The sequence below is a fragment of the Quercus robur genome, chromosome 2 (assembly GCF_932294415.1).
Source record: "Quercus robur chromosome 2, dhQueRobu3.1, whole genome shotgun sequence".
Lineage (NCBI taxonomy): Eukaryota > Viridiplantae > Streptophyta > Magnoliopsida > Fagales > Fagaceae > Quercus > Quercus robur.
The window spans coordinates 11,445,097-11,468,206 of record NC_065535.1 but is presented as its reverse complement, the minus strand read 5'-3'; the positions used below and the strand labels follow the sequence as shown (position 1 = coordinate 11,468,206).

Genomic DNA, 23,110 nt, shown 5'->3' with positions numbered 1-23,110 from the left:
ACTATCTAGTTAGTAGTTAAGGTTTCAAAACTATTTTTTTTTATAGCATCTCGAGCCTTTTAAAGTCGATTTTGGGCAATAATTCGACCATCAGACACTCGATTTCTATGCTCTAATTTCTTCCAACGTGGCATAGTTTTCCACGTGGGTAGACAGAAATCGAGTCTCTAAGACTCGATTTCTAAGTGTTATACATAAAATCAAATCAGTGAGGAACCAGAACTTCAGGGAAGAAAGCAGAGAGGAAAAAAAAAAAAAAAAACCAGAAACAGAGGGAGATCGGAGTGGGTCGCGCGAGCCCAGGCAGAGCGGCGCCTGGGTCGCGCGAGCCCAGGGGAGACCCAGGCAGCGCGCGGCCTGGGTCGCGCGAGCCACTCCGATCTCCCTCTGTTTCTGGTTTTTTTTTTTCCTCTCTGCTTTCTTCCCTGAAGTTCTGGTTCCTCACTGATTTGGTTTTTTGTATAACACTTAGAAATCGAGTCTTAGAGACTCGATTTCTGTCTACCCACGTGGAAACCTATGCCACGTTGGAAGAAATTAGAGCATAGAAATCGAGTGTTTTATGGTCGAGTTATTGCCCAAAATCGACTTTAAAAGACTCGAGATGCTATAAAAAAAAATAGTTTTGAAACCTTAACTATTAACTAGATAGTTATGGAATTAATGCTAGTTACCTATTTTTCCCAAGTAAAAGTAAAACCAATAGTTTAAGTAATGTAAATATAAGTGAAACCCCTCTCGTTAAATTCCCAAATTATGGGGGATGAAAATTAAGGGGCTTGGAAGGATATCTCACACCTCAAAATGCCCTTAAATCTACTCCGCACTCTATTTTAAAAGAATCAACACCTAGTGAATTAGAAATCTAAATTCCTTCTCCCTTTACTTATCTCCTTTTCATCCAAAAACAACTTTAAGGATAACATTGATACACTGTCATTTTTTTTTTTTTTTTTTTTTTTTGGTAAACTTGATACACTGTCATTGCAAACAAACAATATAAAATTATTTTGCAGGAGAACATTGTCAAGAACATTTTTAGTAAGAAAATGTTTGTATGTCAAGACAGATAGAGCATAATACGATTCAAACATGGGTCTGCCATTTCCTGATTACATGGATAAAGAGATAAAATTTTAATGTCTCATAAAATATATACAAGCTTGACATAGAAAAAGAATGATTAGAGAGTTTGTCCAATAATTTCTCTCAAAAGTATACAAGTCACTATCAAGGTTTGGTAGGAGTATTAAAAAAATTCAAAGATATTAATACTTTAGCAAAAAAAAGTCATTATTTACTTTTTTTTTTTTTCCCCTGGAAGAGTGAATTTAATAATGGGTCAAGTACCCTGAAAGTTCTGGTGTCCCCATGTATTTTGGTCTTTTGGACTCTTCATTGAAAAATTTCCCCCAATTGGTTTTAGGGATTAATAGTTAAGTCCTTGAAGTTGCCATAAATGAAACCCTTCTAGAAACTCGTACGTTCCCGCTCCCTGGTAATTACTTAGAAACCTCTTTTTTTTATATTTGTTTTTTTTTTTTGATCAAAAGTAATTAGAAACCTTTTTTTTTTATCAGAGAAACCATTTATTAATCGATTCCAAACACTGCCTCCGTTGTCTGCCCTAACTCTATAGTCTCTCTCTCTCTCTCTCTCTCTCTCTCCACATAAACAGTGTGCCGTGCAAAAAATGAGAAAAAATCCCTCGTGACGGAATTTATTTTTCCTCCGAATTTCATTTTCCAAATTTCTAATTCTCCAATTTTGTCAGTAATTTTTTTTTTCTTCTCTCTTTCACACTCACTCGTCTCCACGGCGCAACTTTTATAGAGCGGACCTTCTCAACCTGTGGCTCGACGCTAACGTGCGCACCTCACTTTCTTGGTGAAATTCCATTAACGCAGCTTCAAAGCTCTCAGGTCTGACACGGTGACACACCCCAATTTCTCTATCTCTTTACTTTCTTTAACTCTAGGGCTTAGTCATTTTATTTGAAACAAACCTAGGGCTTTATTTTTGTTCTATTTTTAATTTATTTTTTGTCTGTTTTGGAATTTTTGGTTGTATCAGAGAGAAGCCATTGACAACCTTTGCCCTAGAACTGTTAGATAGTGATTGTTTTGATTAATTTTATTATGGGTTTGAATGGTTGAAGAACGAGTTGTGTACAAAACATGAGCTTCGAAAATTTTGTGATAGAGAATTGGAAGGTTATGGTTGGTTTTCGAGATTGTTGTGTGCTGTTTTGGGCACTAAAGGTGGGTTAGGGTTACTTAAAAAAGGGGTTTCTGATTGAGGATTTGTGTAGCTACAATGGATGGGGAGGATAAGAAGTGTGGGATAAAGAGAAGATCGAAGCCGGTTGAGATCGGTTTGGTTTCGGACGACGATGAGCCCATTGGGACTTTGTTCAAATTGAGGAGAACAAAAAACCCTAAGAAGGTTAAGTCTGGGTTAGAGAGTGAGGGGATAAAGAAGGTTGAGATTGGAGAAGAGAAATTGAAGGTTGAGGGAGAGGATTTTGGGGGTATGGATGATACTTTGGCTAGTTTCAAGAAGAAGTTGAAGGGTCCAAAGAAAGACTGTGGATCTGGAATTCTAAGGGGAAGGAGTTCTACTTTGAATGCGGTGGATTCTTCAGATAGATCATCGAATGGGCCTGTGGAGGATGTGGAGAAAGGGCGTGTAATGCGTGGTGATGAAGGGTCTGATGTGACTATGGATGTAGGGGTAGAATCCAAGTGTAAAGGGAAAGTGAAGAGACCCAAGATAAATTCAGTGGTGAAAACAGTAGATGGTCATGTTGCTTTGGATAATGATTTAGAGTCTATGGGATCTGGGTCTAATTCTTTGAGGGAGGAGTCTGGTTTGTGCCCCAGGGAAGGTCCTAATCAGTCTGTGGATGAAAATTTGAAAGACTCGTTATCGGAATTTGTTCGTAAGGCACAGTCTGGTTTAATTAAGAAATATCGGATTTCTCCAAGTTTAAAGCAGAAAAGTGAGGCCCAGACTTTGGAGGATGGGTTGAGCCCGTGCTCTGAAAGTTCTGTAGGTGTTTCGAAGCTCGTAACCCTAGGGAGACTTAGATCTGGTTCTTCCTCAAAATTGGAGTGCACCAGTTTGAAATCTAAAAATAGAAGATCAGATGACAGCTTTTGTGAAGTTTCTGACTGCATAGAAGAGAACCATGGTTCAACTAGAGGGCTTCCTTCTGATTCAGCAATTAAAGAAGAGAGTATGAAACCTAGTGACAATGGATATGATAGATCGTCCAAAATTATTTTTGAGGATCCACCTCCTCTTTCACTATCATCAAGATCTCCCTCCAAAGGGATTCAAAATGAGGCCATGGAGGACCCTTGTGGTTCAAAGGTGCAGGAGGGATATAAAGTGGACAATGATAGTTTGAATGAAGTTTGTGATGGAGAGTTTATTTGTGTTCAACTCAAGGACAATTACTCTGCACCTAGCCAAAAGGCTGCAATGGGAATTCATACATTTAAGGATAGATTAAAGCATTGTCCTACAGTTAGCACAAGCACTTTGCTTCATGATGTTGTAAAATTTCCAAATTCTATCTCTGGCCCTACGAAGATGGAAGAAGACAATGAGTTTGACATAGGTTTTAGAGATACATTCACCCGACAGTCAGAGGGTATTCCAACAGCGCATGTATCAAATGCAAACCTTGAAATTTCCTCTTCTATGGTCCAGAAAGAAATTGTGGGGACTTTCCATGATGATGAGTTGTTAAAGAAATCATGTATATACAATCCCAAGGATATTTGCAATTCAGTTTCTGGAAAAGTTTTGGAGGTTTCGTCAAAATGTTTATCTCAATACTCCTCTCCTCATCTCATGAAGATGGGAGATGCTTGCAGTGATGGTGATGGTGATGGTGATGGTATTAATACTTGCACCGATGAGCCAGATCTTGCTTCAGATTCTATGCAAAAGGAACATGTTATGGTTTCTGATGTTTGGCTATCTCCACATACTATGACGTCTACCAGAGAGCATAAGTCAGGACTTGCTTTCCAGTTGAATCACCAGGACAAGTTTTCAGAGCCTTGTCTTTATCCAAATAAGTCTTTGGCGTCCATTCAGAAGTGCAGCTCCACTTTACATCAAAATCAGCCTTCTGATGATGCGTCGAAAGGCATTTGTGTTCCTAGTCATGATTATGTTTCAGCCAATGAGGAGGCTAATGGAGCTTCTTCTCCATCTATAACTCGAGATGAAAATGACAATTACCCAGAAGATGCAACATCTGTGCCTGATTGTGAAAACAAAGATGGAAAGCTATCAGCTGTCCAGCGTGTTCCGCGCAAGCCTAAGAAGCGTAGGCATGGAGACATGGCTTATGAGGGGGATGCTGACTGGGACATTTTGTTAAATGAACAAGGTTTCCTCGAAAGTCAGGGTGTTGTAGATAATGAGCATTCTAATAGAACAAGAGCAAAGTCTGATACCTCCTCAATTATTGCTGTAGAGGCTGAAAATGGTAGTGCAGCGGCAGTATCAGCTGGGCTGAAAGCTCATGCAGCTGGTCCAGTTGAGAAGATTAAATTTAAGGAGGTCTTGAAGCGCAAAGGTGGGCTTCAGGAGTATTTGGAGCGCAGGTTAGTTGTTATTTCTGAAACCTGGCTTTATGCTGTGGCGTTTTTGGATGCTGTCTTGTATATGAGTATATTTTCTGCCATTCAAAAGAGTTAATTTTAATTATTTCGTATTATTGGTAATTTTTTTTCGGTGAAGCACATCTGTTATGTGTGTCATATCTATGTAATGCCAATTTTTTGAAGTTTGTGCATAAAATTCTTAATTCTAATTCTGTGTTTATTTACCAAAAAAGGGAAAGAAACATATTTTTAGTTTCTGTTGTATTTGCAATTACCTTCACTGAGGTTGATCTGGTATGGATATTTGTTTTCATTGCTAACCCTTGTTATTTTTGTATATATGTATTAGAAGCAGGACAAAATGGTTTTTTTTTTTTTTTTTTTTTTGTTTGGGGGGGGGGGGGGGGTTGGGGGGAGGTGGGGTGGTGGTTTAGTGTTGTATGATTAATTGGAGATCTACTTTATTTTGAATGCATAATACTGATGTTCAGGCACCCACTGAAAAGCTTTCCTGTGGTTTCCCAACCGCTTAACTTGGAAATATGCTAATATCCATGGAAGTATAACAAATGTTGTCAAAAGCCCACTTAGGCATGCTCAAAGCCCCCAAGTTCTTAGTGCTTCACTTGTGCATCTCTTGCACACTGTTTTTGTGCTTTTTGAAGAAGCGCAAATCATGCCTAGGCATTGTTTTTATAAATGTTTTTGCTAAAAAATATGAACCATTAAAATTAATTGCTTTATCTTGAAGGAAATGATGTGGACCATTGATTTATCATACAAAAACTATTTTTAAGGTGATATATTACACAAACAATTTTTGTTTACTTATCAAAAGACAAAAGCAAGGATAAATTTACTATTGTACTATTTGGTTTTTGCATTTTGGATATATTATGATTGGACCATATAGATAACTATTGTAAATCATAGTTATGTATTGTTATAAAGCACAAGATAATATGTCATGTTTAACTTTCTAGATTTTTATTAAATTGTCCATTGATAATTGTTTTCAAATTTGCTATATTAAAATTCTAAGAGATATAGCTTATGTAAATTTATTGTCCACTTTAGCTATTAGACAAAATATATTTGAGTTTATCAGCCTTTTTTTTAGTTGATATTTTTTGAATATTTATATTAGAGATCTTTGGAAAATGTAGCCTGTGCGCTCGATGCTTTTACCAACACTAGCTAACACTGTCACTTAAAAAACGAAAAGGTTGGTGACAGACTTAACTAAAAAAGAGGTAGGTAACTGTTTCCCCATTTTATTGGATAAAGCTTTTTTAGAAGTTGAACCCATGTAGATGTAATCTTTAGTTAGGCTAGTTTTTAGACTAGGATTAAGAGAAACTACATGCTTTCAAGTTTCAACTGGCTTTGCTTCTCCTTGCATTATAGTATAGATGAAACTTATAGAAAGACTAAGGGCACTGAATCTTGTAGATGGAAAGCTAATAGTCATAATGACAATTTTTTTATTACATGCTGGCTTTGCTGGCCTTGTATTTAAGATCATGTTCAGTGGCTTGATGCTGGGGCAAAAGGGTATGTATTATTTAAAAAAACGACCAATTAATTTATGTATTAGTTATATAATTATGTCTTTTATTTGAAGTTTTGACAGCAAGTCAGCAACTCCCTGTTGAAACCTTTTCTATAGATTGGGGTGGTGCTATTCCACGATAGAGGTGGCCACAGCTACTGAGAATCTAGTTTCTGTGATAATGTGATTTTATTGCAAGTCGCTCCTGTTAGTGTTAGTAATGCCTTGTATATGTTGGCTCTGTAGGCGTCTTCCAAGTAAATCATCTACAATGTTGGAATCTTTCTATGCCCGTTTGGTAAAGCATTTTCAAATAGCACCTTTTCAAAGTACAGCATTTTTAACGTTCAGTCTTTTCTAGTTATAGCCTTTTCAAACAACCCTATTCTGAAAAAAACTGAAAAATAAGCTGTACCAAAAATGGGCAGACTGTCACTTATTGTGCTGCTGTAGGTAAATATGTAATTTATCATTAGTGCCCTTGTTTGACTTTTTATTTTGAAATTAAGTTTAATACGGTAATACCTGAATGTTGTTTTAGATTTGCTTTCTTCTCTAAGTGGAGGTTCTGATATTGTGGCTTCTACTCTTCTGTGCCTTTTCTATGAAATTCTACAAACATACCTTCCAGCCTCTCTGTGCATCTTGTTTCAGCTTCTGAAAATTTTCAATTATAATGAGTAATGATTGGGTCCTGCATATTCTTTTTATTTGAACTAGGAATAGGCTAGATATTATTTTTAGAGTTATACATTAATATTATCTTTTACCCAGAACTTGTTTTTCTAATGATGAGTTCACTTCCTTTTAATTTCTTGGTGGCATGCAGGAATCGGATATTGAGTCTTTGGAGTAAAGATGTTAGCCGTATTTTACCACTTGCTGACTGTGGGGTCTCTGATACTCCTTTTGAGGACGAACCATCACATGCTACACTTATCAGGGAGATCTATGCATTTCTTGATCATAGTGTAAGTTTGTAAAGTGTATTGAGTTTTATTTATGTTCTGTATTCTTTTTTCTTGTCAAAATGATGCATCTGTTTGTTTGCTTCCCAACCTCCCCCCCCCCCCCCCCCCCCCCCGCGGCCCCCCTATTTTCTTTATTTGTTTTTCAGTAATTTGTGCTCGTTTTAGGGATTGAATAAGTCTTTCTATATTGTTTGTTTCATGCATGTATTTAAAGCTTACCATTTTTTTACAGGGATATATAAATGTTGGAATTGCTTCTGAGAAGGAGAAAGCAGAAACTAATGCTAAGCATAATTATCAGCTTCTAAATGGAAAAAATCTGAAGGAAAATTCTGGGTCTTCAGTGGCTGATTTGGAGGATGGAGTTTCTTTTATTGTTGGTCAGGTTAAGAGTTCTGATACTTCAATGGAGGCAAAGAATGATGTTATCCTTGAAAATGCAACTCAAATGCTTGGAGCTATTAGAGGTAGCAGGACTGGTACTCCTGCTGCACCTGAATTACCTGATGCAACAGAACGTGAAGAATGTCTGGCTGATGATTACCCAGAATATGGTAGCATTGACAATATGCCCGTTGACAATATGCCCGTTCTAAGTACTGGTCTGTCATGTGAAAAACTGGATGGTCTAACAGACCCCGTCATAACATCTGAGTTAGTGAATGACTCGTGCACCATTCAATCTGCCTCAGATGATCAGGTTGGGGGGGATCACTCTCTGCAGTGTGATTCTGATGTTAGAAAGAGAATCATTATTGTCGGAGCTGGTCCTGCTGGCTTAACTGCTGCACGCCACTTGCAACGGCAGGGTTTTTCTGTAACAGTTCTTGAAGCTAGGAGTAGGATAGGTGGCCGTGTTTTTACAGACCGCTCATCTCTGTCTGTTCCTGTGGATCTTGGTGCTAGCATCATTACTGGTGTTGAGGCTGATGTGGCCACTGAAAGGAGACCGGATCCTTCCTCATTGGTTTGTGCTCAGTTGGGCCTCAAGTTGACTGTGCTAAACAGTGACTGCCCTCTTTATGATATTGTTACAGGTCAAAAAGTTCCTGCAGATCTGGATGATCGCCTGGAAGCAGAATACAACAGCCTTCTGGATGATATGGTATTGCTTGTTGCCCAGAGAGGGGAACATGCAATGAGAATGTCCCTTGAGGATGGCTTAGAATATGCCCTTAAGAAGCGTCGTTTGGCGCGATTAGGAACAAATAAGGAAGAGACTGAACTGCATGGTTCTAAAAATGCTTTCTTTGATTCCAATAAAGGTAGCGTTGATGGCAGTTTTCCTCTGAGAAATTATTCTAAAGAGATTTTGGATCCTTTGGAGAGGAGGGTTATGGACTGGCATTTTGCCAACTTAGAGTATGGTTGTGCTGCTCTGCTTAAGCAAGTATCTCTTCCCTACTGGAACCAAGATGATGTTTATGGAGGATTTGGAGGAGCTCATTGTATGATTAAAGGGGGTTACAGCACTGTTGTTGAGTCTCTTGGAGATGGACTTCCCATTCGCTTGAACCATATAGTTACAAATGTTTCATATGAAACCAAGGACTCTGGCAGTAATGGTAGTGGGAGTTATAGAGTCAAAGTTTCTACATCAAATGGCAGTGAATTTTCGGGAGATGCTGTCCTGATTACAGTGCCGCTTGGGTGCTTGAAAGCAGATACCCTAAAGTTTTCCCCACCTTTACCCCAATGGAAACATTCTTCTATCCAGAGGCTTGGCTTTGGAGTTCTCAATAAAGTGGTTTTGGAGTTTCCGGAAGTATTCTGGGATGATTCTGTGGATTACTTTGGGGCAACAGCTGAGGAAACAAACCGAAGGGGCCAGTGCTTTATGTTCTGGAATCTTAGGAAAACAGTTGGGGCTCCTGTTCTTATAGCTTTAGTGGTTGGTAAGGCAGCTATAGATGGCCAAAACATGAGCTCATCTGATCATGTAAACCATGCGTTAATGGTTCTCCGTAAACTTTTTGGTGAGGCTTCAGTTCCTGATCCAGTTGCATCAGTAGTGACAGACTGGGGCAGGGATCCTTTTAGCTATGGTGCTTACTCCTATGTTGCTGTTGGAGCATCTGGAGAAGATTATGATTTATTGGGAAGGCCTGTAGAGAATTGTTTGTTTTTTGCTGGTGAAGCCACCTGCAAGGAGCATCCCGACACAGTTGGTGGTGCAATGATGAGTGGGCTACGGGAAGCAGTGCGTATAATTGACATATTGAGGACTGGAAAAGACTACACTGCAGAAGTAGAGGCAATGGAGGTTGTCCACAGACAGAGTGACTTTGAGAGGGATGAAGTTAGGGACATAACAAAGAGACTTGATGCAGTTGAGCTTTCTAATGTCCTCTACAAGGACTCTTTAGATGGAGGCCAGATTTTGACAATAGAAGCTTTACTACAGGAGATGTTCTTTAATGCAAAAACTACTGCAGGACGATTGTGTGTGGCCAAAGAGTTGTTGAATCTTCGTGTTGAAACCTTGAAATCCTTTGCTGGGACCAAGGAAGGGCTTACTACACTCAACTCATGGATACTGGTATTACTTGCCTTCCATAGTTTTTCAGTCTTTTTTTATTTATTTATTATTATTTTTTTTATAATGAATGAAATATGGAATTTGTTAATGTATTTGTTCTTTGGCTGTTGACATCATCCTATGTTCATCATTTTAAACAAAATTTCTGATGCCGTGTATTTTGTTTGGCTTATGATAGGACTCTATGGGGAAGGATGGGACCCAACTCTTGCGGCATTGTGTTCGTCTACTTGTACGAGTTTCAACTGATCTACTTGCTGTGCGCTTGTCAGGTATTGATTTGTCTTTCTGTTTTTTGTATGCAGCATTTACACATGCATATGTACATAGAGGATTGCTTATGCTGAAAAAGAAAAAAAGAAGATTAATTTAGTTATTACTGATTCAAGTTTTTAGATTCTGTCTTCTTAGTCTGTTTCTGGAAGAAAGTTTCAGGAAGGGTGATAAATAAATTTCACTGGGAAAATGATTCACATGTTCAGCAGAAAACTGTGCAGGAGAAAAATTATGTGGTTTCAGCTTATATTAGCTCTTTGATTGTTCAAGACTTGAATTGTTAAATCCGTTACTTATCAAAATTTTAAAAAGAAAAAAAAAAAAGACTTGAATTGTTTAACTGGATCATGCTGAGGTAATTTGCTTATAATTTATGCTTAAATTGTTTGATATGAAAATTTAACTAGAATGATTAGAAGTCACTTTCTTAAAATTATGTGTAAATGCACCCATATGAATGTGTTTGAATTGACTTGAGTTGATATGAATTCATTTTCTAGAAGTAATTTGATATCAACAATGTTGATGATGGAATATGCTTATCATTACAATTATTATTTAATTGTTGATACTGTTGATGTAGGCATAGGGAAAACTGTGAAAGAAAAAGTTTGTGTACATACTAGCCGAGATATACGTGCAATAGCAAGTCAGCTGGTTAATGTGTGGCTTGAAGTCTTTCGCAAGGAAAAAGCTTCTAATGGTGGATTGAAGTTATCAAGGCAAGCAACTGCTATAGATTCAGCAAAGAGAAAATCTCTTAAAGATCCAGTAATGGGAAAGCCGCCTCTGCACACACATCATGGTGCTATGGAGAATAAAGGAAACTTGCAGGTTCCTGCATCTGGAAGTTTTTTGCCTTCTAATGCAAATTTGAAGAAAGTGAATGGCAAAGCAGCCCAACACGAAACTACAAATGACTCAAAAATGGAGATTACATCAAGGTCCCAAGGTTCAATAGGTACACTGGATACTGAGCTGGAGGGCAACAATGTTGCTATGTCTGAGGAAGAACAGGCTGCCTTCGCTGCTGCAGAAGCAGCCCGTGCTGCGGCACTTGCAGCTGCTGAGGTTTGTTTCTCTTGATTTGGTACAATGCTTCTTTTCTTTTGATGAGTATAAGATCTGTATTGAGGAAAACTCATACAATTATATAGGATAAGGGGGACAGCTTTAGTGTACTGGATGTATGCTCAACTATCTCCTCAAGATCACACAAATTCAATGAAACCAAAAAAATTCTACTTCCAATTAAATTAAAGAGCTAATAGACATTGATTTAATTCACATAACTGACAAATCTCCCCCCTCAAATGTTCTTTCCTTCCATAAAGTCCATGTGAAACACATTGGGACTATGGTCCAGACTCCAAATCTGAAAGACTCAGGTTTCCTTCTCCAACATTGAAGCAACTCCTGGATGGATATAGGCACTATCCGTTTAGCTCCAAATAACATGAATGTTGAAGCCATAGCAATTGTGCAATGTTGTAACAAGTGGTCCATGGTTTCACCGCTGCATTTGCACATATAACATCAATCAACCACTATCATCCCATATTTGATAAAATTTCCAACTGTGAGGATAACCCCAAAGGTGCAGTACATACAAAAAATGTAACTTTGCAAGATGCTTAGATCATGGTTATGTGCTGACCCACTTAATGTCTTGCAATTGTAAATATTGCCATACCTTGTGTTCTTGTTAATGTTCTTAGTGTGCCTGAAAAATGCAATGTTCATGATACAGACTCTTCACTTTTTTTACACATTAAATATGGCTATCCTTCACCACTTTTATACAAACTTTCCAGTACTATGATGAGGTTTTGATACTTATTTTTGGTATCAATTTGGAGTAAATTGCTGTGGAACCCAAACGTAACCACTAAAATTTTAACTACACAGGCATCACTTGTAGCTTGGATTGTTGATGTCCTTATTTTTATTTGTTATTGTTATTATTTAACTAGGTTGATTGCAATTTAGATAGCATGCAATTATGTTGATATTTACCTGGAACAGGTGGTGCCATAGCACTTTATTTCTGCAGCCATATTTAGTCATAGGCTGTTCTGTTTTACTTATCTTCTTTGTGAATCTTTTCCTCTTTCTTCTGGTCACTATCTCTAAAGGATTTTAGTGGTGGTTTTGTATTGCAGGCCTATGCGTCATCAGAAGCCAAATGTAATACATCACTGCAGCTTCCTAAGATACCATCATTTCACAAATTTGCTAGACGGGATCAATTTTCCCAAATGGATGAGGTTGATACTAGAAGGAAATGGTCTGGGGGAGTTTTGGGAAGACAAGATTGTATATCAGAAATAGACTCTAGGAACTGCAAAGTTAGGAACTGGTCTGTTGATTTCTCTGCTGCTTGTGCTAACCTTGACAGTTCAAAAGTTTCAGTGGATGACCTCTCATTGCGGAGCCATTCAAATGAGATTGCCAGCCATTTGAACTTCAGAGAGCACTCTGGTGAAAGTGTGGCGGTGGATAGCAGTATTTATACTAAAGCATGGGTTGATACAGCTGGTAGTGTGGGGATAAAGGACTATCATGCAATTGACAGATGGCAATCTCAGGCAGCTGCAGCTGATTCTGAATTCTTCCGTTCGACTGTGAATATAAAGGATGAGGAGGATTCGAACACAAGTTCAAGACTACCCACCTGGAGGCATGATAGATTGGCAAATGAGAGTTCTGTTTCACAAGTTACAGTAAACAAGGAATCTGTAAAAAATCTTTCTCGAGGGGCTGACCGCATTAAGCAGGCTGTTGTGGATTATGTTGCATCATTGCTTATGCCCCTTTATAAAGCAAGGAAAATTGATAAGGAAGGATACAAGTCAATTATGAAGAAAACTGCAACTAAGGTTACTTGTTTTTCATCTTCCCTATTTTCTCCCTTCCTTTTATATCTAGTTGCAAATTTAATCCTGATGGATTTTGTATGACATGATTAAACATGAGCTTGCAACTGTTCTTTTATTTTTTCCCCAGTCTTACAGTTCAATTTTCAGGTCATGGAGCAGGCCACAGATGCTGAAAAAACAATGTCTGTTTCAGAGTTTCTTGATTTCAAGCGCAGGAATAAGGTGTGTATTACATTTTTATGTTATTAACATCGGATCTATTTATCTGGGGGAACCTTTTTCCTCCCTATATATATATTTTTAAATTTTATAATTTTTAAAATATACGAATCCATGTTGGCCCTGTTGGTTGGTTCATTTGGAAAAGCACCCGTCTTATATTGCTTTCTTTAGGGTTGGCTTGTGCACAAAACTTCTCCTTGACAAATTAATAGATATTTTTTTTATAGAATTATTCTTTCTAACATGAAAGGAACCAAATTTTCTGCAATAGCTTTTATTTGTACCTGCTGAATAACCTTATTGCATAAATGAAGCCTTAGTGGTATTTTGTAATGTCGTGGTATGTCTTTTCTTCTGAGTTGTCCTCTTATCTTTAAACTTGCAGATCCGTTCCTTTGTGGACAAACTGATTGAGAGGCACATGGAAATGAAGCCAAATGTGAAATCTTGATAATCCCAGGGATTGGGTGACCTTTTTTTGGTACCATTTATGTGCAAGGCTTGGAGTGGTCTGGTTCCTTGTTTCTGCAGGAGTTTGTTGCATATATTGTGGTGGTGGGGCATGGTTGGTATCCTGTTAATGATCCAGAAGGCGTTGTGGAAGAAACAGGATGGTTTTTTGTTGCCTGTTTGGTCATAATGGCATTGCCTCCCAATGCAAACTGTTCAAGGTCTGATGCCTCCTTGCAAGTGTGATCAGAGATGGTCATGGAGTACAACAAAAGGCCATTTTTGGTGGTGGCATAGACTTCTTGCTTTAGAAATCAGCTCAAGTATCGTAACTTGGATGGTCTGGACTGCAGGCATCTGGGTGGAACGATAAGATTGGATTACTTTCAGCAATTGGTTCATCATCCATCAAGGCTGCACCTCCTAGGGTGAAAAGTTAAGCCCTATTTTTTTGTTCGGGGATCCCCCTAGATGAGACAATTTATCTTGACATTCTTGTTTTCAATATGTACAGATTAGGATATTTTAGTGTCAACAAGCATACAGAATCTTTTTCCATCCTTTCATCAAAAGGACTTCAACATTGTTCAGATTTTTTTAGTTGAACATTAGTTACTGACTTATCTTTTGTTCGCTAAATTTTGAGCAAAGGAATTGCATTTTGCCTTCAAAAGTGCATCTTTGATGGCCTTGACTTCCACTTGGATTTTGTCTTTTATTCTGTTCGCACTTGCAGGGCATCCTGGATGTATGCTTGTGTCTGGTGTATTATATATTATTAACAACATTTAAGAATTAAGGGCATCTATCACGTGGTTTGTGACACTGAATCGACATAAATATGCTAAGGTGCCTGTTTCATATTTGATCACCTAAATTCATTTGACATTGTATGACAGATATTGCCTTCAAGATCAACTTTCAGGTATTGTTTTGGTGTTGCACTATTTATACTGAGCTTCATCACATTGTGTATGTACATTTTGAAATTAAGTGATTTAATCCTTCCTATCCTAATCTACCCTTCTGTTTCAGCTGTTGTTGTTGTTTTTTATTTATTTATTTTTTTAAATTTTTTTTTATCTTACTGCTTACACTCATTTGTTGGCTTGTTGCTAGGTTGGGGAAAATATTGTGGCTGTCTTGCTCATGAGAGGTACGCCTGCTGTTGCCTTATAACTGGTTTGCACCCGTAAGTTTTGATCTTTTATGCCATTGATTTCACGAAGAAATTCTTAGGCTGCTTGTTAAACCCCCACCTCCTTGATTAATTATAGTTGGGTCCTTTTCTCATTTGAAGTTCATCTCTGCATTTAATGCTGGCATGGCTGGTATTATAGTCCTAAAGGGTAATTATGTTCTTTTCCCCTCTTATTGATTAACAAACACGTGTAAGAAAATTTTCTCTAGAAAGGGTTTCTTAAAAATGGTTATGAAGTGCAGCTCTGTGGTTCCTCCAGGTACAGTTCAACAGTTTTTTCAGACAATTGGATACGGTTTTGCTTGCATTTTTGTGCTACAAAATAAAACTTTTGATAAGTGGATATATAAGTCCAGCTTTCCAATTTTTCAGAAAAAATTTATTATCATATTATTAATATATCTTGGATTGATGGAAGATCTCTTAATGAAATGGATCATCTCATCTAGTTTTTCATTGGTTGTGGCATTTTCTTCCCATGCTTTTGAAACTTGTTAATTTGTTTAATATGTTGGATCTTTATGGTTTTAAATATTTCATATTTCAACTGTCTTTCTCATCACATGTATTGTGGACCGAAGGCTTCCTTCATGCCATCATCATTATCAACGTATATGGCCTTTTGTTGCTATCAATACTAGTTGTATAGTGTTATTGGTGGGAAACTATGTCCTTGGCGTTTATGTCGTTAAAATCTTTCTAGTCTAACAATGGAAAAACAAAATGGATTAATAATAATTGCATCTCTATGGTCTCTTCCTAACAATTTACCATTATTTCTGCTAATGTTATCATCGGCTAATTATGTGCATGCGCTGGTCTCTATGGTCATGACACGTGCAATCTTTATGGTATCTTCCTTTTTCTTTTCTTTTTTTTGTAAAAAAAAAAAAAATTATAAATTTCATGTACTTTATGGTATCTTTCTAACAATTTACCATTCTTACCCAAAGCATTAAAGCTTTAGTGATGAACACGCAGACATACACTATCACAATCTCCTGTTGTTGTATTTGCTGAAGTGTTTGGAAATTGGATGAGGTTATTTTCATAGCTTAAGAAATAAACTGGGCAAAAATGGATTGTGTTTTAACTAGATTGAATTTTAAAAAATTTGAACATGAGACAAGTTAGTTAAAAAGTGCTAAACTAATTTGTAGAGATGATGAAGGTTCAACTCTTTCTTTGACCTCAAGTAGAATGGACGGTTAACGTTAAGTGGTGATCAAGAAGCTGAAGCTTAAAATGAAGAAAAAAGAAAAAAGAAAAAAAAAAAGAAAAAGAAAAAAAGAAGTCAGAACTCAGAACTGAAGTCAATTTGTTAAGAGTTGGTATTGTTGCAAACTTGGAATTTTTTAGGAGATTACTGTTCTAACTTGAATTTTTGAGGAGATGGTCCACCACAAGAAAACTGAGGGTTCTGTTTGATTATAAAGTGAGAGGGTAAAAAATATTTTAGTTTTTGATATTGTGTATTTGGTAGAAAGGATGGCAAAGCATAAGAAAATAAAAATTATCATACTCTTATTGTAATTTGAAAAACAATTGGATAATAGGGGTAATTTTATAATTTCGTGTTTATGACCATATTCCCTCTTCTCTTTTTTTCTTTCCAGTTTGGAGAGAGAATACCAATGGTGGGCTTGCATTGAAAATACCCATCTCACAATTTTCTTCCTCTCTCTTTTCCCTTCAACCAATCAAATACATTGTTAAAAAAATAAAAAATAAAAAATAAAAAAAGGAGTTCCCTCCACGGATGGACTAAGGAGAAATGAAAGAAAGGCCCAAAAGGTATTATTTCGGAATGGGTTAAAAAAAATGGACGAAAGCCCAAAGGATGTATTCCTAAAGGTCCAACGGTTGAGGGTATTTCTGTAACTATGTCCCTCATATTTATTTATGACTGAGAATGTATGATTAGCATTTTTTCATTTACCAGAGGAGTTCCCATAGGAGGAAGGGGTCTGAAACTCTGATCCACAAACCACAATTATCAACAAACAAACCCAGAGCATCTTATAGAGAATAAAAGTCATTCAAAAAGAGAACTAAACAAAAAAGGAGAAAGCAAAAATTCATTCTCTTCTCATCTCAGATCTGATCGGAAAATAAAAAATGTCTTCTTCATCAACTTTCAGCGGCGATGAAACAGCCCCATTCTTTGGCTTCCTCGGCGCTGCTGCCGCCTTAGTCTTCTCCTGTAATAAAAAAATTTCAATATCTTACAATTCGGGTTCTGTGGATGCGGATCTCATCGGGTATGGTATTGATCGGGTGACTTTGTCCCTTTTTTTTTTTTTTTTTTTTTTTTTTTTTCAGGTATGGGAGCGGCGTACGGAACGGCGAAGAGCGGAGTTGGGGTGGCGTCGATGGGTGTGATGAGGCCAGAGCTGGTGATGAAGTCGATCGTGCCGGTGGTCATGGCTGGTGTGTTGGGTATATACGGTCTCATCATTGCTGTGATTATCAGCACAGGGATTAACCCAAAGGCTAAATCCTATTACCTCTTCGATGGCTATGCCCATCTCTCTTCTGGTCTCTCTTGTGGCCTCGCTGGCCTTTCTGCTGGTATGGCTATTGGTATCGTCGGTGACGCTGGTGTCAGGTACCCTATAATATCTATAACCCCATATACAAATTTATATTTACTTGCGCATTGTTGATCTTCTTTAGCATTTCGTTTTTCATATATGTTTTTTGTTTTGTTGCATGATTTACTTGTTCGGGTATATATGGAAATTCCATCTTGTTCCTCAACTCATGTTCCAACACCTAAATTGCAAGTTATATTTGATTCTTCTACTTCTGATTTTGATTTTTGTTAACATTTGGATATGGGTGGTGATCGGTGGTGAGTCTTTCCAGTTTTGATTAACGCATAATAATGGAGAACTGAATGATCTAAGGTTGCGTTTGGATACTTGAATTTGGATTTGAATTCTAAAATAATAGGTCTGAAATGCCTTAATTCCAAATTCATAAATATTTAAGTATGTCATATGAATTTCTAAAATTCTATAGGATTTTAAGGTTTAAAATCTTTGGTGGATTTGTCAAATCCAAATTCTTGACCTTTTGTAAACTATCCAAACAATTTATTTGGATTTTAATAACCCAAATCCAAATTCTACCATCCAAACACGCCACAAGTGTTCTTGCTGACCTTTTAAAAAAAAATGAAAAGAGTAAAATAAAATAAATCTTCTTCCTTAGTTAACTGGTCTATTCTATTCACTTAAATGAGAATTTTGCTTATAATTGTTTGAATAATGGTTTGAGTGATTAAATTGACATCTTTCAATCAGATTAATAGGTTTTGGGGTGATTCCTATTCCCAAATGCCTTGCTAATAATAGCATATATAATAGCTTAATAGCTCAAATGCCTTGTATATGTTTTATGCAGAGCCAATGCACAACAGCCAAAGCTTTTTGTTGGGATGATTCTTATTCTTATTTTTGCCGAAGCACTGGCTCTCTATGGTCTCATTGTTGGCATCATCCTTTCTTCCCGAGCTGGTCAGTCCAGAGCTGACTGAATCTGAGAGAGCACATTCTGCTTGGTGGTTGTGGTTGTGGTTGTGCGGTTTATTGCTATTAATTGGGAAGTGTTTTTATTTTTTACTAGAGATTCTTGTGGGTGAGTGCAATTGTTTTACCAATATATGTTTTAGGAAGTTTCCTTGCTATGGTGATAGGATATAGAATTAGAAATTAGTTTCTACTCTTAAATTTTAATAAAGTCTTTTCTCATCTTTCTGATTCAGCATTGTGCGGATTTAAATTTAAAGTTGTGTAGAATTATTGTATTATCATTTTTGGAAGGATTTGCCGTCATGCTTTTGTTATCTTTATCATGATGGATAAGCTAAGTGTGTGTATGGTTGTGGTCATTTGTGGGGGATGTAAAATGGATAGGGAAAAAGAAGTTAAAATTCAGCTTATACCAAAGCTTTTTTGAGGTATTGACGCCGTTGATCACTCTTTGTATGACAGCACATACAAATCCTACAAAGTTCTTAGAACCTAATACTAACAAAGTTTTTATTCTGGGATTTTCAGGTTCAAAAATACTAGTAACTTGGTTATATATATATATACACACTAGGTGTGTAAAAGCCTAAATATGCTTCAGTTCACGTTTAGTTTCTTCAACTTCTTTACTTAGGCTTTTAAATTCTCTGCACACCTTCTAGACCAGATCAAACAATTTGTTGACCAAATCTACTAAAATATATTCCGCCATTTTTCTCTTTGGTATATTTTAGGTCACTCGGCAGTCGGCTCCAACAATGCCCATGTACATCTAGGTCTATTATATATATACACATTTTGTAGTTCTGTGCAGGAAAAACTAAGGTTCTGTTTGGATAGAACTTATTTTGCTGAAACTAAAAATTGAAAACTGAAAACACTATAGTAAAATAATTTTTAAATGTGTGAATAGTATCATGGGATCCATTTTTAATAAAAAAATTGTTGAAAAGTGTAATTTGTGGGTCTGTGAATAGTGCATGTATATACTGTTTACTGTTGAAAGTCAACATTTGCTGTTACTGTTTAATAAATAGTAACTGCATTACTCCAAAACGCGTGAAAAAAAAAATGCAGCTTCAGAAACGTAACGCAGACGTGGAATCCAAACACACACTAATGCACTATCCAACGCTGAAAATAATAATAATAAACAAAAGAAAACTAAACGCAAATGAGTCTGTTTTCCACTGTTCAAAATTCAAAGTTATCTTTTATTTTTATTTTTATTTTATTGTTGTGATTAAAGACGATGGAGAGTGAGCGAGATGGGTTGGTAAAGGAGTACCACTATGTTTTTAATGTTAAAGATATGGTAAATTTTACCATAAAAAAATTAACAAATTAATGTGTTAATATAATATAATATGACTAATGCCACTTAAATAATAGTACAATTTGTAAGGTTTATCTGTAATATCTCTATTATCACTTATCAGTTTATCACTCAAATTCATTAACAAATATATATATATATATATATTTCCATTTTAAACCCTAGAATTTAGGAGTGTATATAATTAGACCCTTATAGATTAAAAGTAACAAATTAAACTTTGGGAAAAATTACATTTTACCATCTTAAACTATACCTTATGTTACACTTTGTACCTTAAATTTTTTTAATATACTTTTTGCACCCTAAACTATGACCTTTGTTACACTTTGCACCTCTAAGTTAAGTTTGCTGTTAACTTGGATGAAAAAACATGACACCACATGAAAAGATCTAATTACCCATCTCCTCAATGCTTTAAAAATAAAAGATAAATTACACTTTACCGGCTTAAATTATACTCTTTTTACACTTTGCACCCTAAACTTTGAATTTTCATTCAAGTTAGCAGTAAATTTAACAGTAGGGTGCAAAATGTAACACGAGTTATAGTTTATAGTGCAAAACATGCATTTGAAAATTTTAAGGTGTAAAGTGTAACATGAGGTAAAGTTTAGAGTGACAAAATGTAATTTCCCCTAAACTTTGAAAAGTTTAAAAAGTAACAAACTAAATCTTATAATTTTAAAAATACTAAGTTATCATTTTATGGATATTTCAGAGGAGGGAAGGGACAAAGGCTTGGAGATCCCTCCTCTTTATGTATCTTTTTTGTGTTTGTTACGAAAGTCTTGTCAAGATCCCTGAAGAAAAGAACCATGGAGTGCGAAATCTTCAATTACCATCCTAAATGTTTGAACAATGTATGTAGCAACTGACTTCCCATCTATTAGAGGAGATTTAGGTACTGGACTTTTTGCCAACATAAGGAAAAGTGAGGTGTCATGTTCAGGCTCTTCCCTAAAGTGAGGTGTCATGTTCAGTTATTGGCTGACGTTTGAGATGTTACCTATCCTAGACTTTATACTACTTAATTATGTTTAATTTAATTTTTCTTTCACCCAAAAAAAAAATTATAGAAACATAATAGGTTAGCTACCTATTATATACTGAGTTTTGAAAAGTGCAGGCCCCTCAATGAAAAATCTCTGCTAGAATAAATTTTTGGACATGCAAAGACTCATTTACTAACAAATTATAGCTAAGCTGCAATCAATTTTCTTTTCCTTTTATACTCTTATATGTTGGGTTGCCATTGACATGGTGCAAACCAACGTGCTTACAAAATCAGCAAAAGACTAATTTTATATGAAAACAAAAGTGAATTTTAAATTATTCTAATGGGGAATAATTAGGGCTGAGTATAAACTTGGCCAACTCGAACTGACCCGACCCGAAGGGTATTGGGTGGGTTGGATAGATGTTCGGGTTGGGTTCGGGCCAAAAAGTCAGGTCCTTTTTGGGTTTGGGCTAGTCTCGGGTCCAACTTGACCCACCCGATAATAAAAAAATGCACATAAACTAAATCTTTGCTTTTTTTCTTTAGACAAACATGAAACAAACCTCAAAGAGAGAGAGAGAGAGAGAGAGAGAGAGAGAGAGAGAGAGAGAGAGAGAGAGAGAGAGAGAGAGAGAGAGAGAGAGAGAGAGAGAGAGAGAATTAAGGAAAAAAGCATAAGGTAGATCGAAAAAGTTCTTCTTCTTTCTTCCTTTTTCAATTTTTATGTTTTGCTTTGCTTTCTCATGAAACTTTGGTTGAGTGGATCAAATGTATTCCAAGAAAGAGTCGGAGATAAAGAGATAGATCCATGATATGTAAATGTTTGACAATAAATTTAATTATGACCATAAAACTCATTAAATTCCTAAACGGGCAATTAAAAATAGAAATAAATGAAAATTTGAAAAAGTCTTTAATTGATTCATAGCCATAGCGGCATATATTCCTAAATGGAAATTTGAAAAAAGAGCAACATGCACACCACTACTAACTGCAGGCATTATAAAATCTCTTTGTCCATATATAAAGGTCTATTTGAATACTGTTTATTTTGCTGAAAATACTGTAGTAAAATAATTTTTAAAACGCAAAACACTGTAACAAATTTATTACTGCGTTTTTCACAAGTTGGCTGGTCCGTGAACAGTGCCGTGAGACCCAGGATTTAAAACGCAAAAACGCATTAGGCAAACGCATGCTAACCGTTAAAAAGTTTCTCAAAAAAAATTAAACCGTTAAAAATTATCAGCAGTAACATTATCAAGCTAGTGATAAAAAGTTCAGAAATTCATTTTCCTTTCATGATATTTGTTAGGAAATAAACTAGCAACCTTTATTTTTTTTTTTTTTGTGGAGAAACCAGACCATTGGCCTGGGAATATATTAAGAAACAGAAACTAATGGACATCAAAATCTGCTAGAGGAGCAATGTCTTTAGGAAGCTCCTCCAACCAGACCTGATAAGAAACAAAATTCTTAGCTTTTTTCGCTAAAGCATCAGCCACAAAATTTCCAGTACAGTGCACATGAATAAACTCATAAAACAGAAAAGAAGAAGCAACATCGGATATCATCCACGATGTTTCCAAATGAAGATAACGCTGCATTTCTTTGAGAGACCGCGTTAATAACTATTATCGAATCCCCTTCGAAAGAAAACTCTGTGAAGACCAAGATCACCAGCAAATTGGACAGCATGGTGGCAAGCAAGGGCTTCCAAATCAGCAACCAAATTGGATAACGGGATTGGCATCGAGAGAGCTCCCACCACCATACCACACCAGTCACGGACCACCACGCCTATTCCAGCAGAATTCGAAGCTTTGAAGACCGCCGCATCAAAATTAACTTTATGGACATCTAACTCAGGGGGACGCCACTGATGCAGCAGCACACGTCGAGGTTTTTCGGGCTCAACCTCTTGCACCGCCAGAAACTCCTGGAGCAATGAACCCGCCATGGTACCAATCTAAGACAGAGGGTGAGAAGGCCTACCAAAATGGATGGAATTACATCTATTCCATAGGCACCAAGCAATGAGAGCAAAGAATTCCTTCCTATAGTCCTCGTGCACCTGTAAAAACCTGTCAAATAAATCACAGAAGTTAAGGGGAGGGGGAGATATTGCCGTCTGGGACCAGTGGAATACACCGACTCCACTTCTTTGCAACGCCAAAGAGCGTGCAATACATCTTCTGGGTGATCATTGCAGAACTCGCAAGCATCAGTTGCTGTGATCTGTCTCCGGGCCAGATTACATTTCGTGGGCAGAGCATTATTGCACGCTTTCCACATGAAATGCTTGATTTTTTCAGGAACCCGCAGTTGCCAAACTCCTCCCCAGAATCTTTTTTGGGGGTCCAAAACTGAGCTACCTGCACTGCCAGCTGTGCTTGAGTTAACCAACAACTTATAAGCACTTTTTGTTGTAAAAAATCCGGACTGTGTATGTGCCCAAATTACTCGGTCAGGGGGGCCTCTAGGACTCAGTGGGATTCCCAAAATCATCAATGCTTCCTGGGG

General features: G+C 36.8%; 2 protein-coding genes across 3 annotated transcripts; both read left to right on the top strand.

Moving 5' to 3' along the window:
- The first annotated feature begins 1,623 nt into the window (after positions 1-1,623).
- LOC126712353 (lysine-specific histone demethylase 1 homolog 3) lies at positions 1,624-14,187 on the top strand. The gene is made up of 9 exons (XM_050411650.1): positions 1,624-1,922; positions 2,074-4,625; positions 7,007-7,148; positions 7,381-9,687; positions 9,866-9,959; positions 10,547-11,034; positions 12,126-12,842; positions 12,990-13,064; positions 13,450-14,187. The coding sequence occupies exons 2-9, from the start codon at positions 2,317-2,319 to the stop codon at positions 13,513-13,515; spliced, it is 6,198 nt and encodes a 2,065-aa protein (XP_050267607.1). The 5' UTR covers positions 1,624-1,922; positions 2,074-2,316; the 3' UTR covers positions 13,516-14,187.
- Positions 14,188-14,391: 204 nt separating this feature from the next.
- Positions 14,392-18,554, top strand: LOC126712354 (V-type proton ATPase 16 kDa proteolipid subunit). 2 transcript variants are annotated; one of them, XM_050411652.1, is made up of 4 exons: positions 14,392-14,439; positions 14,634-14,670; positions 17,038-17,323; positions 18,124-18,554. In XM_050411652.1, the coding sequence occupies exons 1-4, from the start codon at positions 14,407-14,409 to the stop codon at positions 18,254-18,256; spliced, it is 489 nt and encodes a 162-aa protein (XP_050267609.1). In that variant the 5' UTR covers positions 14,392-14,406; the 3' UTR covers positions 18,257-18,554. The 2 variants fall into 2 exon arrangements, with proteins under 2 accessions (XP_050267609.1, XP_050267608.1); XM_050411651.1 differs by lacking the exons at positions 14,392-14,439; positions 14,634-14,670 and adding an exon at positions 16,625-16,918.
- Positions 18,555-23,110: the final 4,556 nt, after the last annotated feature.

Coding starts and splice junctions, on each gene's coding strand:
- LOC126712354 (XM_050411651.1), top strand. CDS start 16,834: ATGTCTTCTTCATCAACTTTCAGCGGCGATGAAACAGCCCCATTCTTT. Junction 16,919..17,037: donor TGCCGCCTTAGTCTTCTCCT/GTAATAAAAAAA, acceptor TTTTTTTTTCAG/GTATGGGAGCGGCGTACGGA. Junction 17,324..18,123: donor GTCGGTGACGCTGGTGTCAG/GTACCCTATAAT, acceptor TGTTTTATGCAG/AGCCAATGCACAACAGCCAA.
- LOC126712353 (XM_050411650.1), top strand. CDS start 2,317: ATGGATGGGGAGGATAAGAAGTGTGGGATAAAGAGAAGATCGAAGCCG. Junction 9,960..10,546: donor ACTTGCTGTGCGCTTGTCAG/GTATTGATTTGT, acceptor CTGTTGATGTAG/GCATAGGGAAAACTGTGAAA. Junction 13,065..13,449: donor ATTTCAAGCGCAGGAATAAG/GTGTGTATTACA, acceptor TTAAACTTGCAG/ATCCGTTCCTTTGTGGACAA.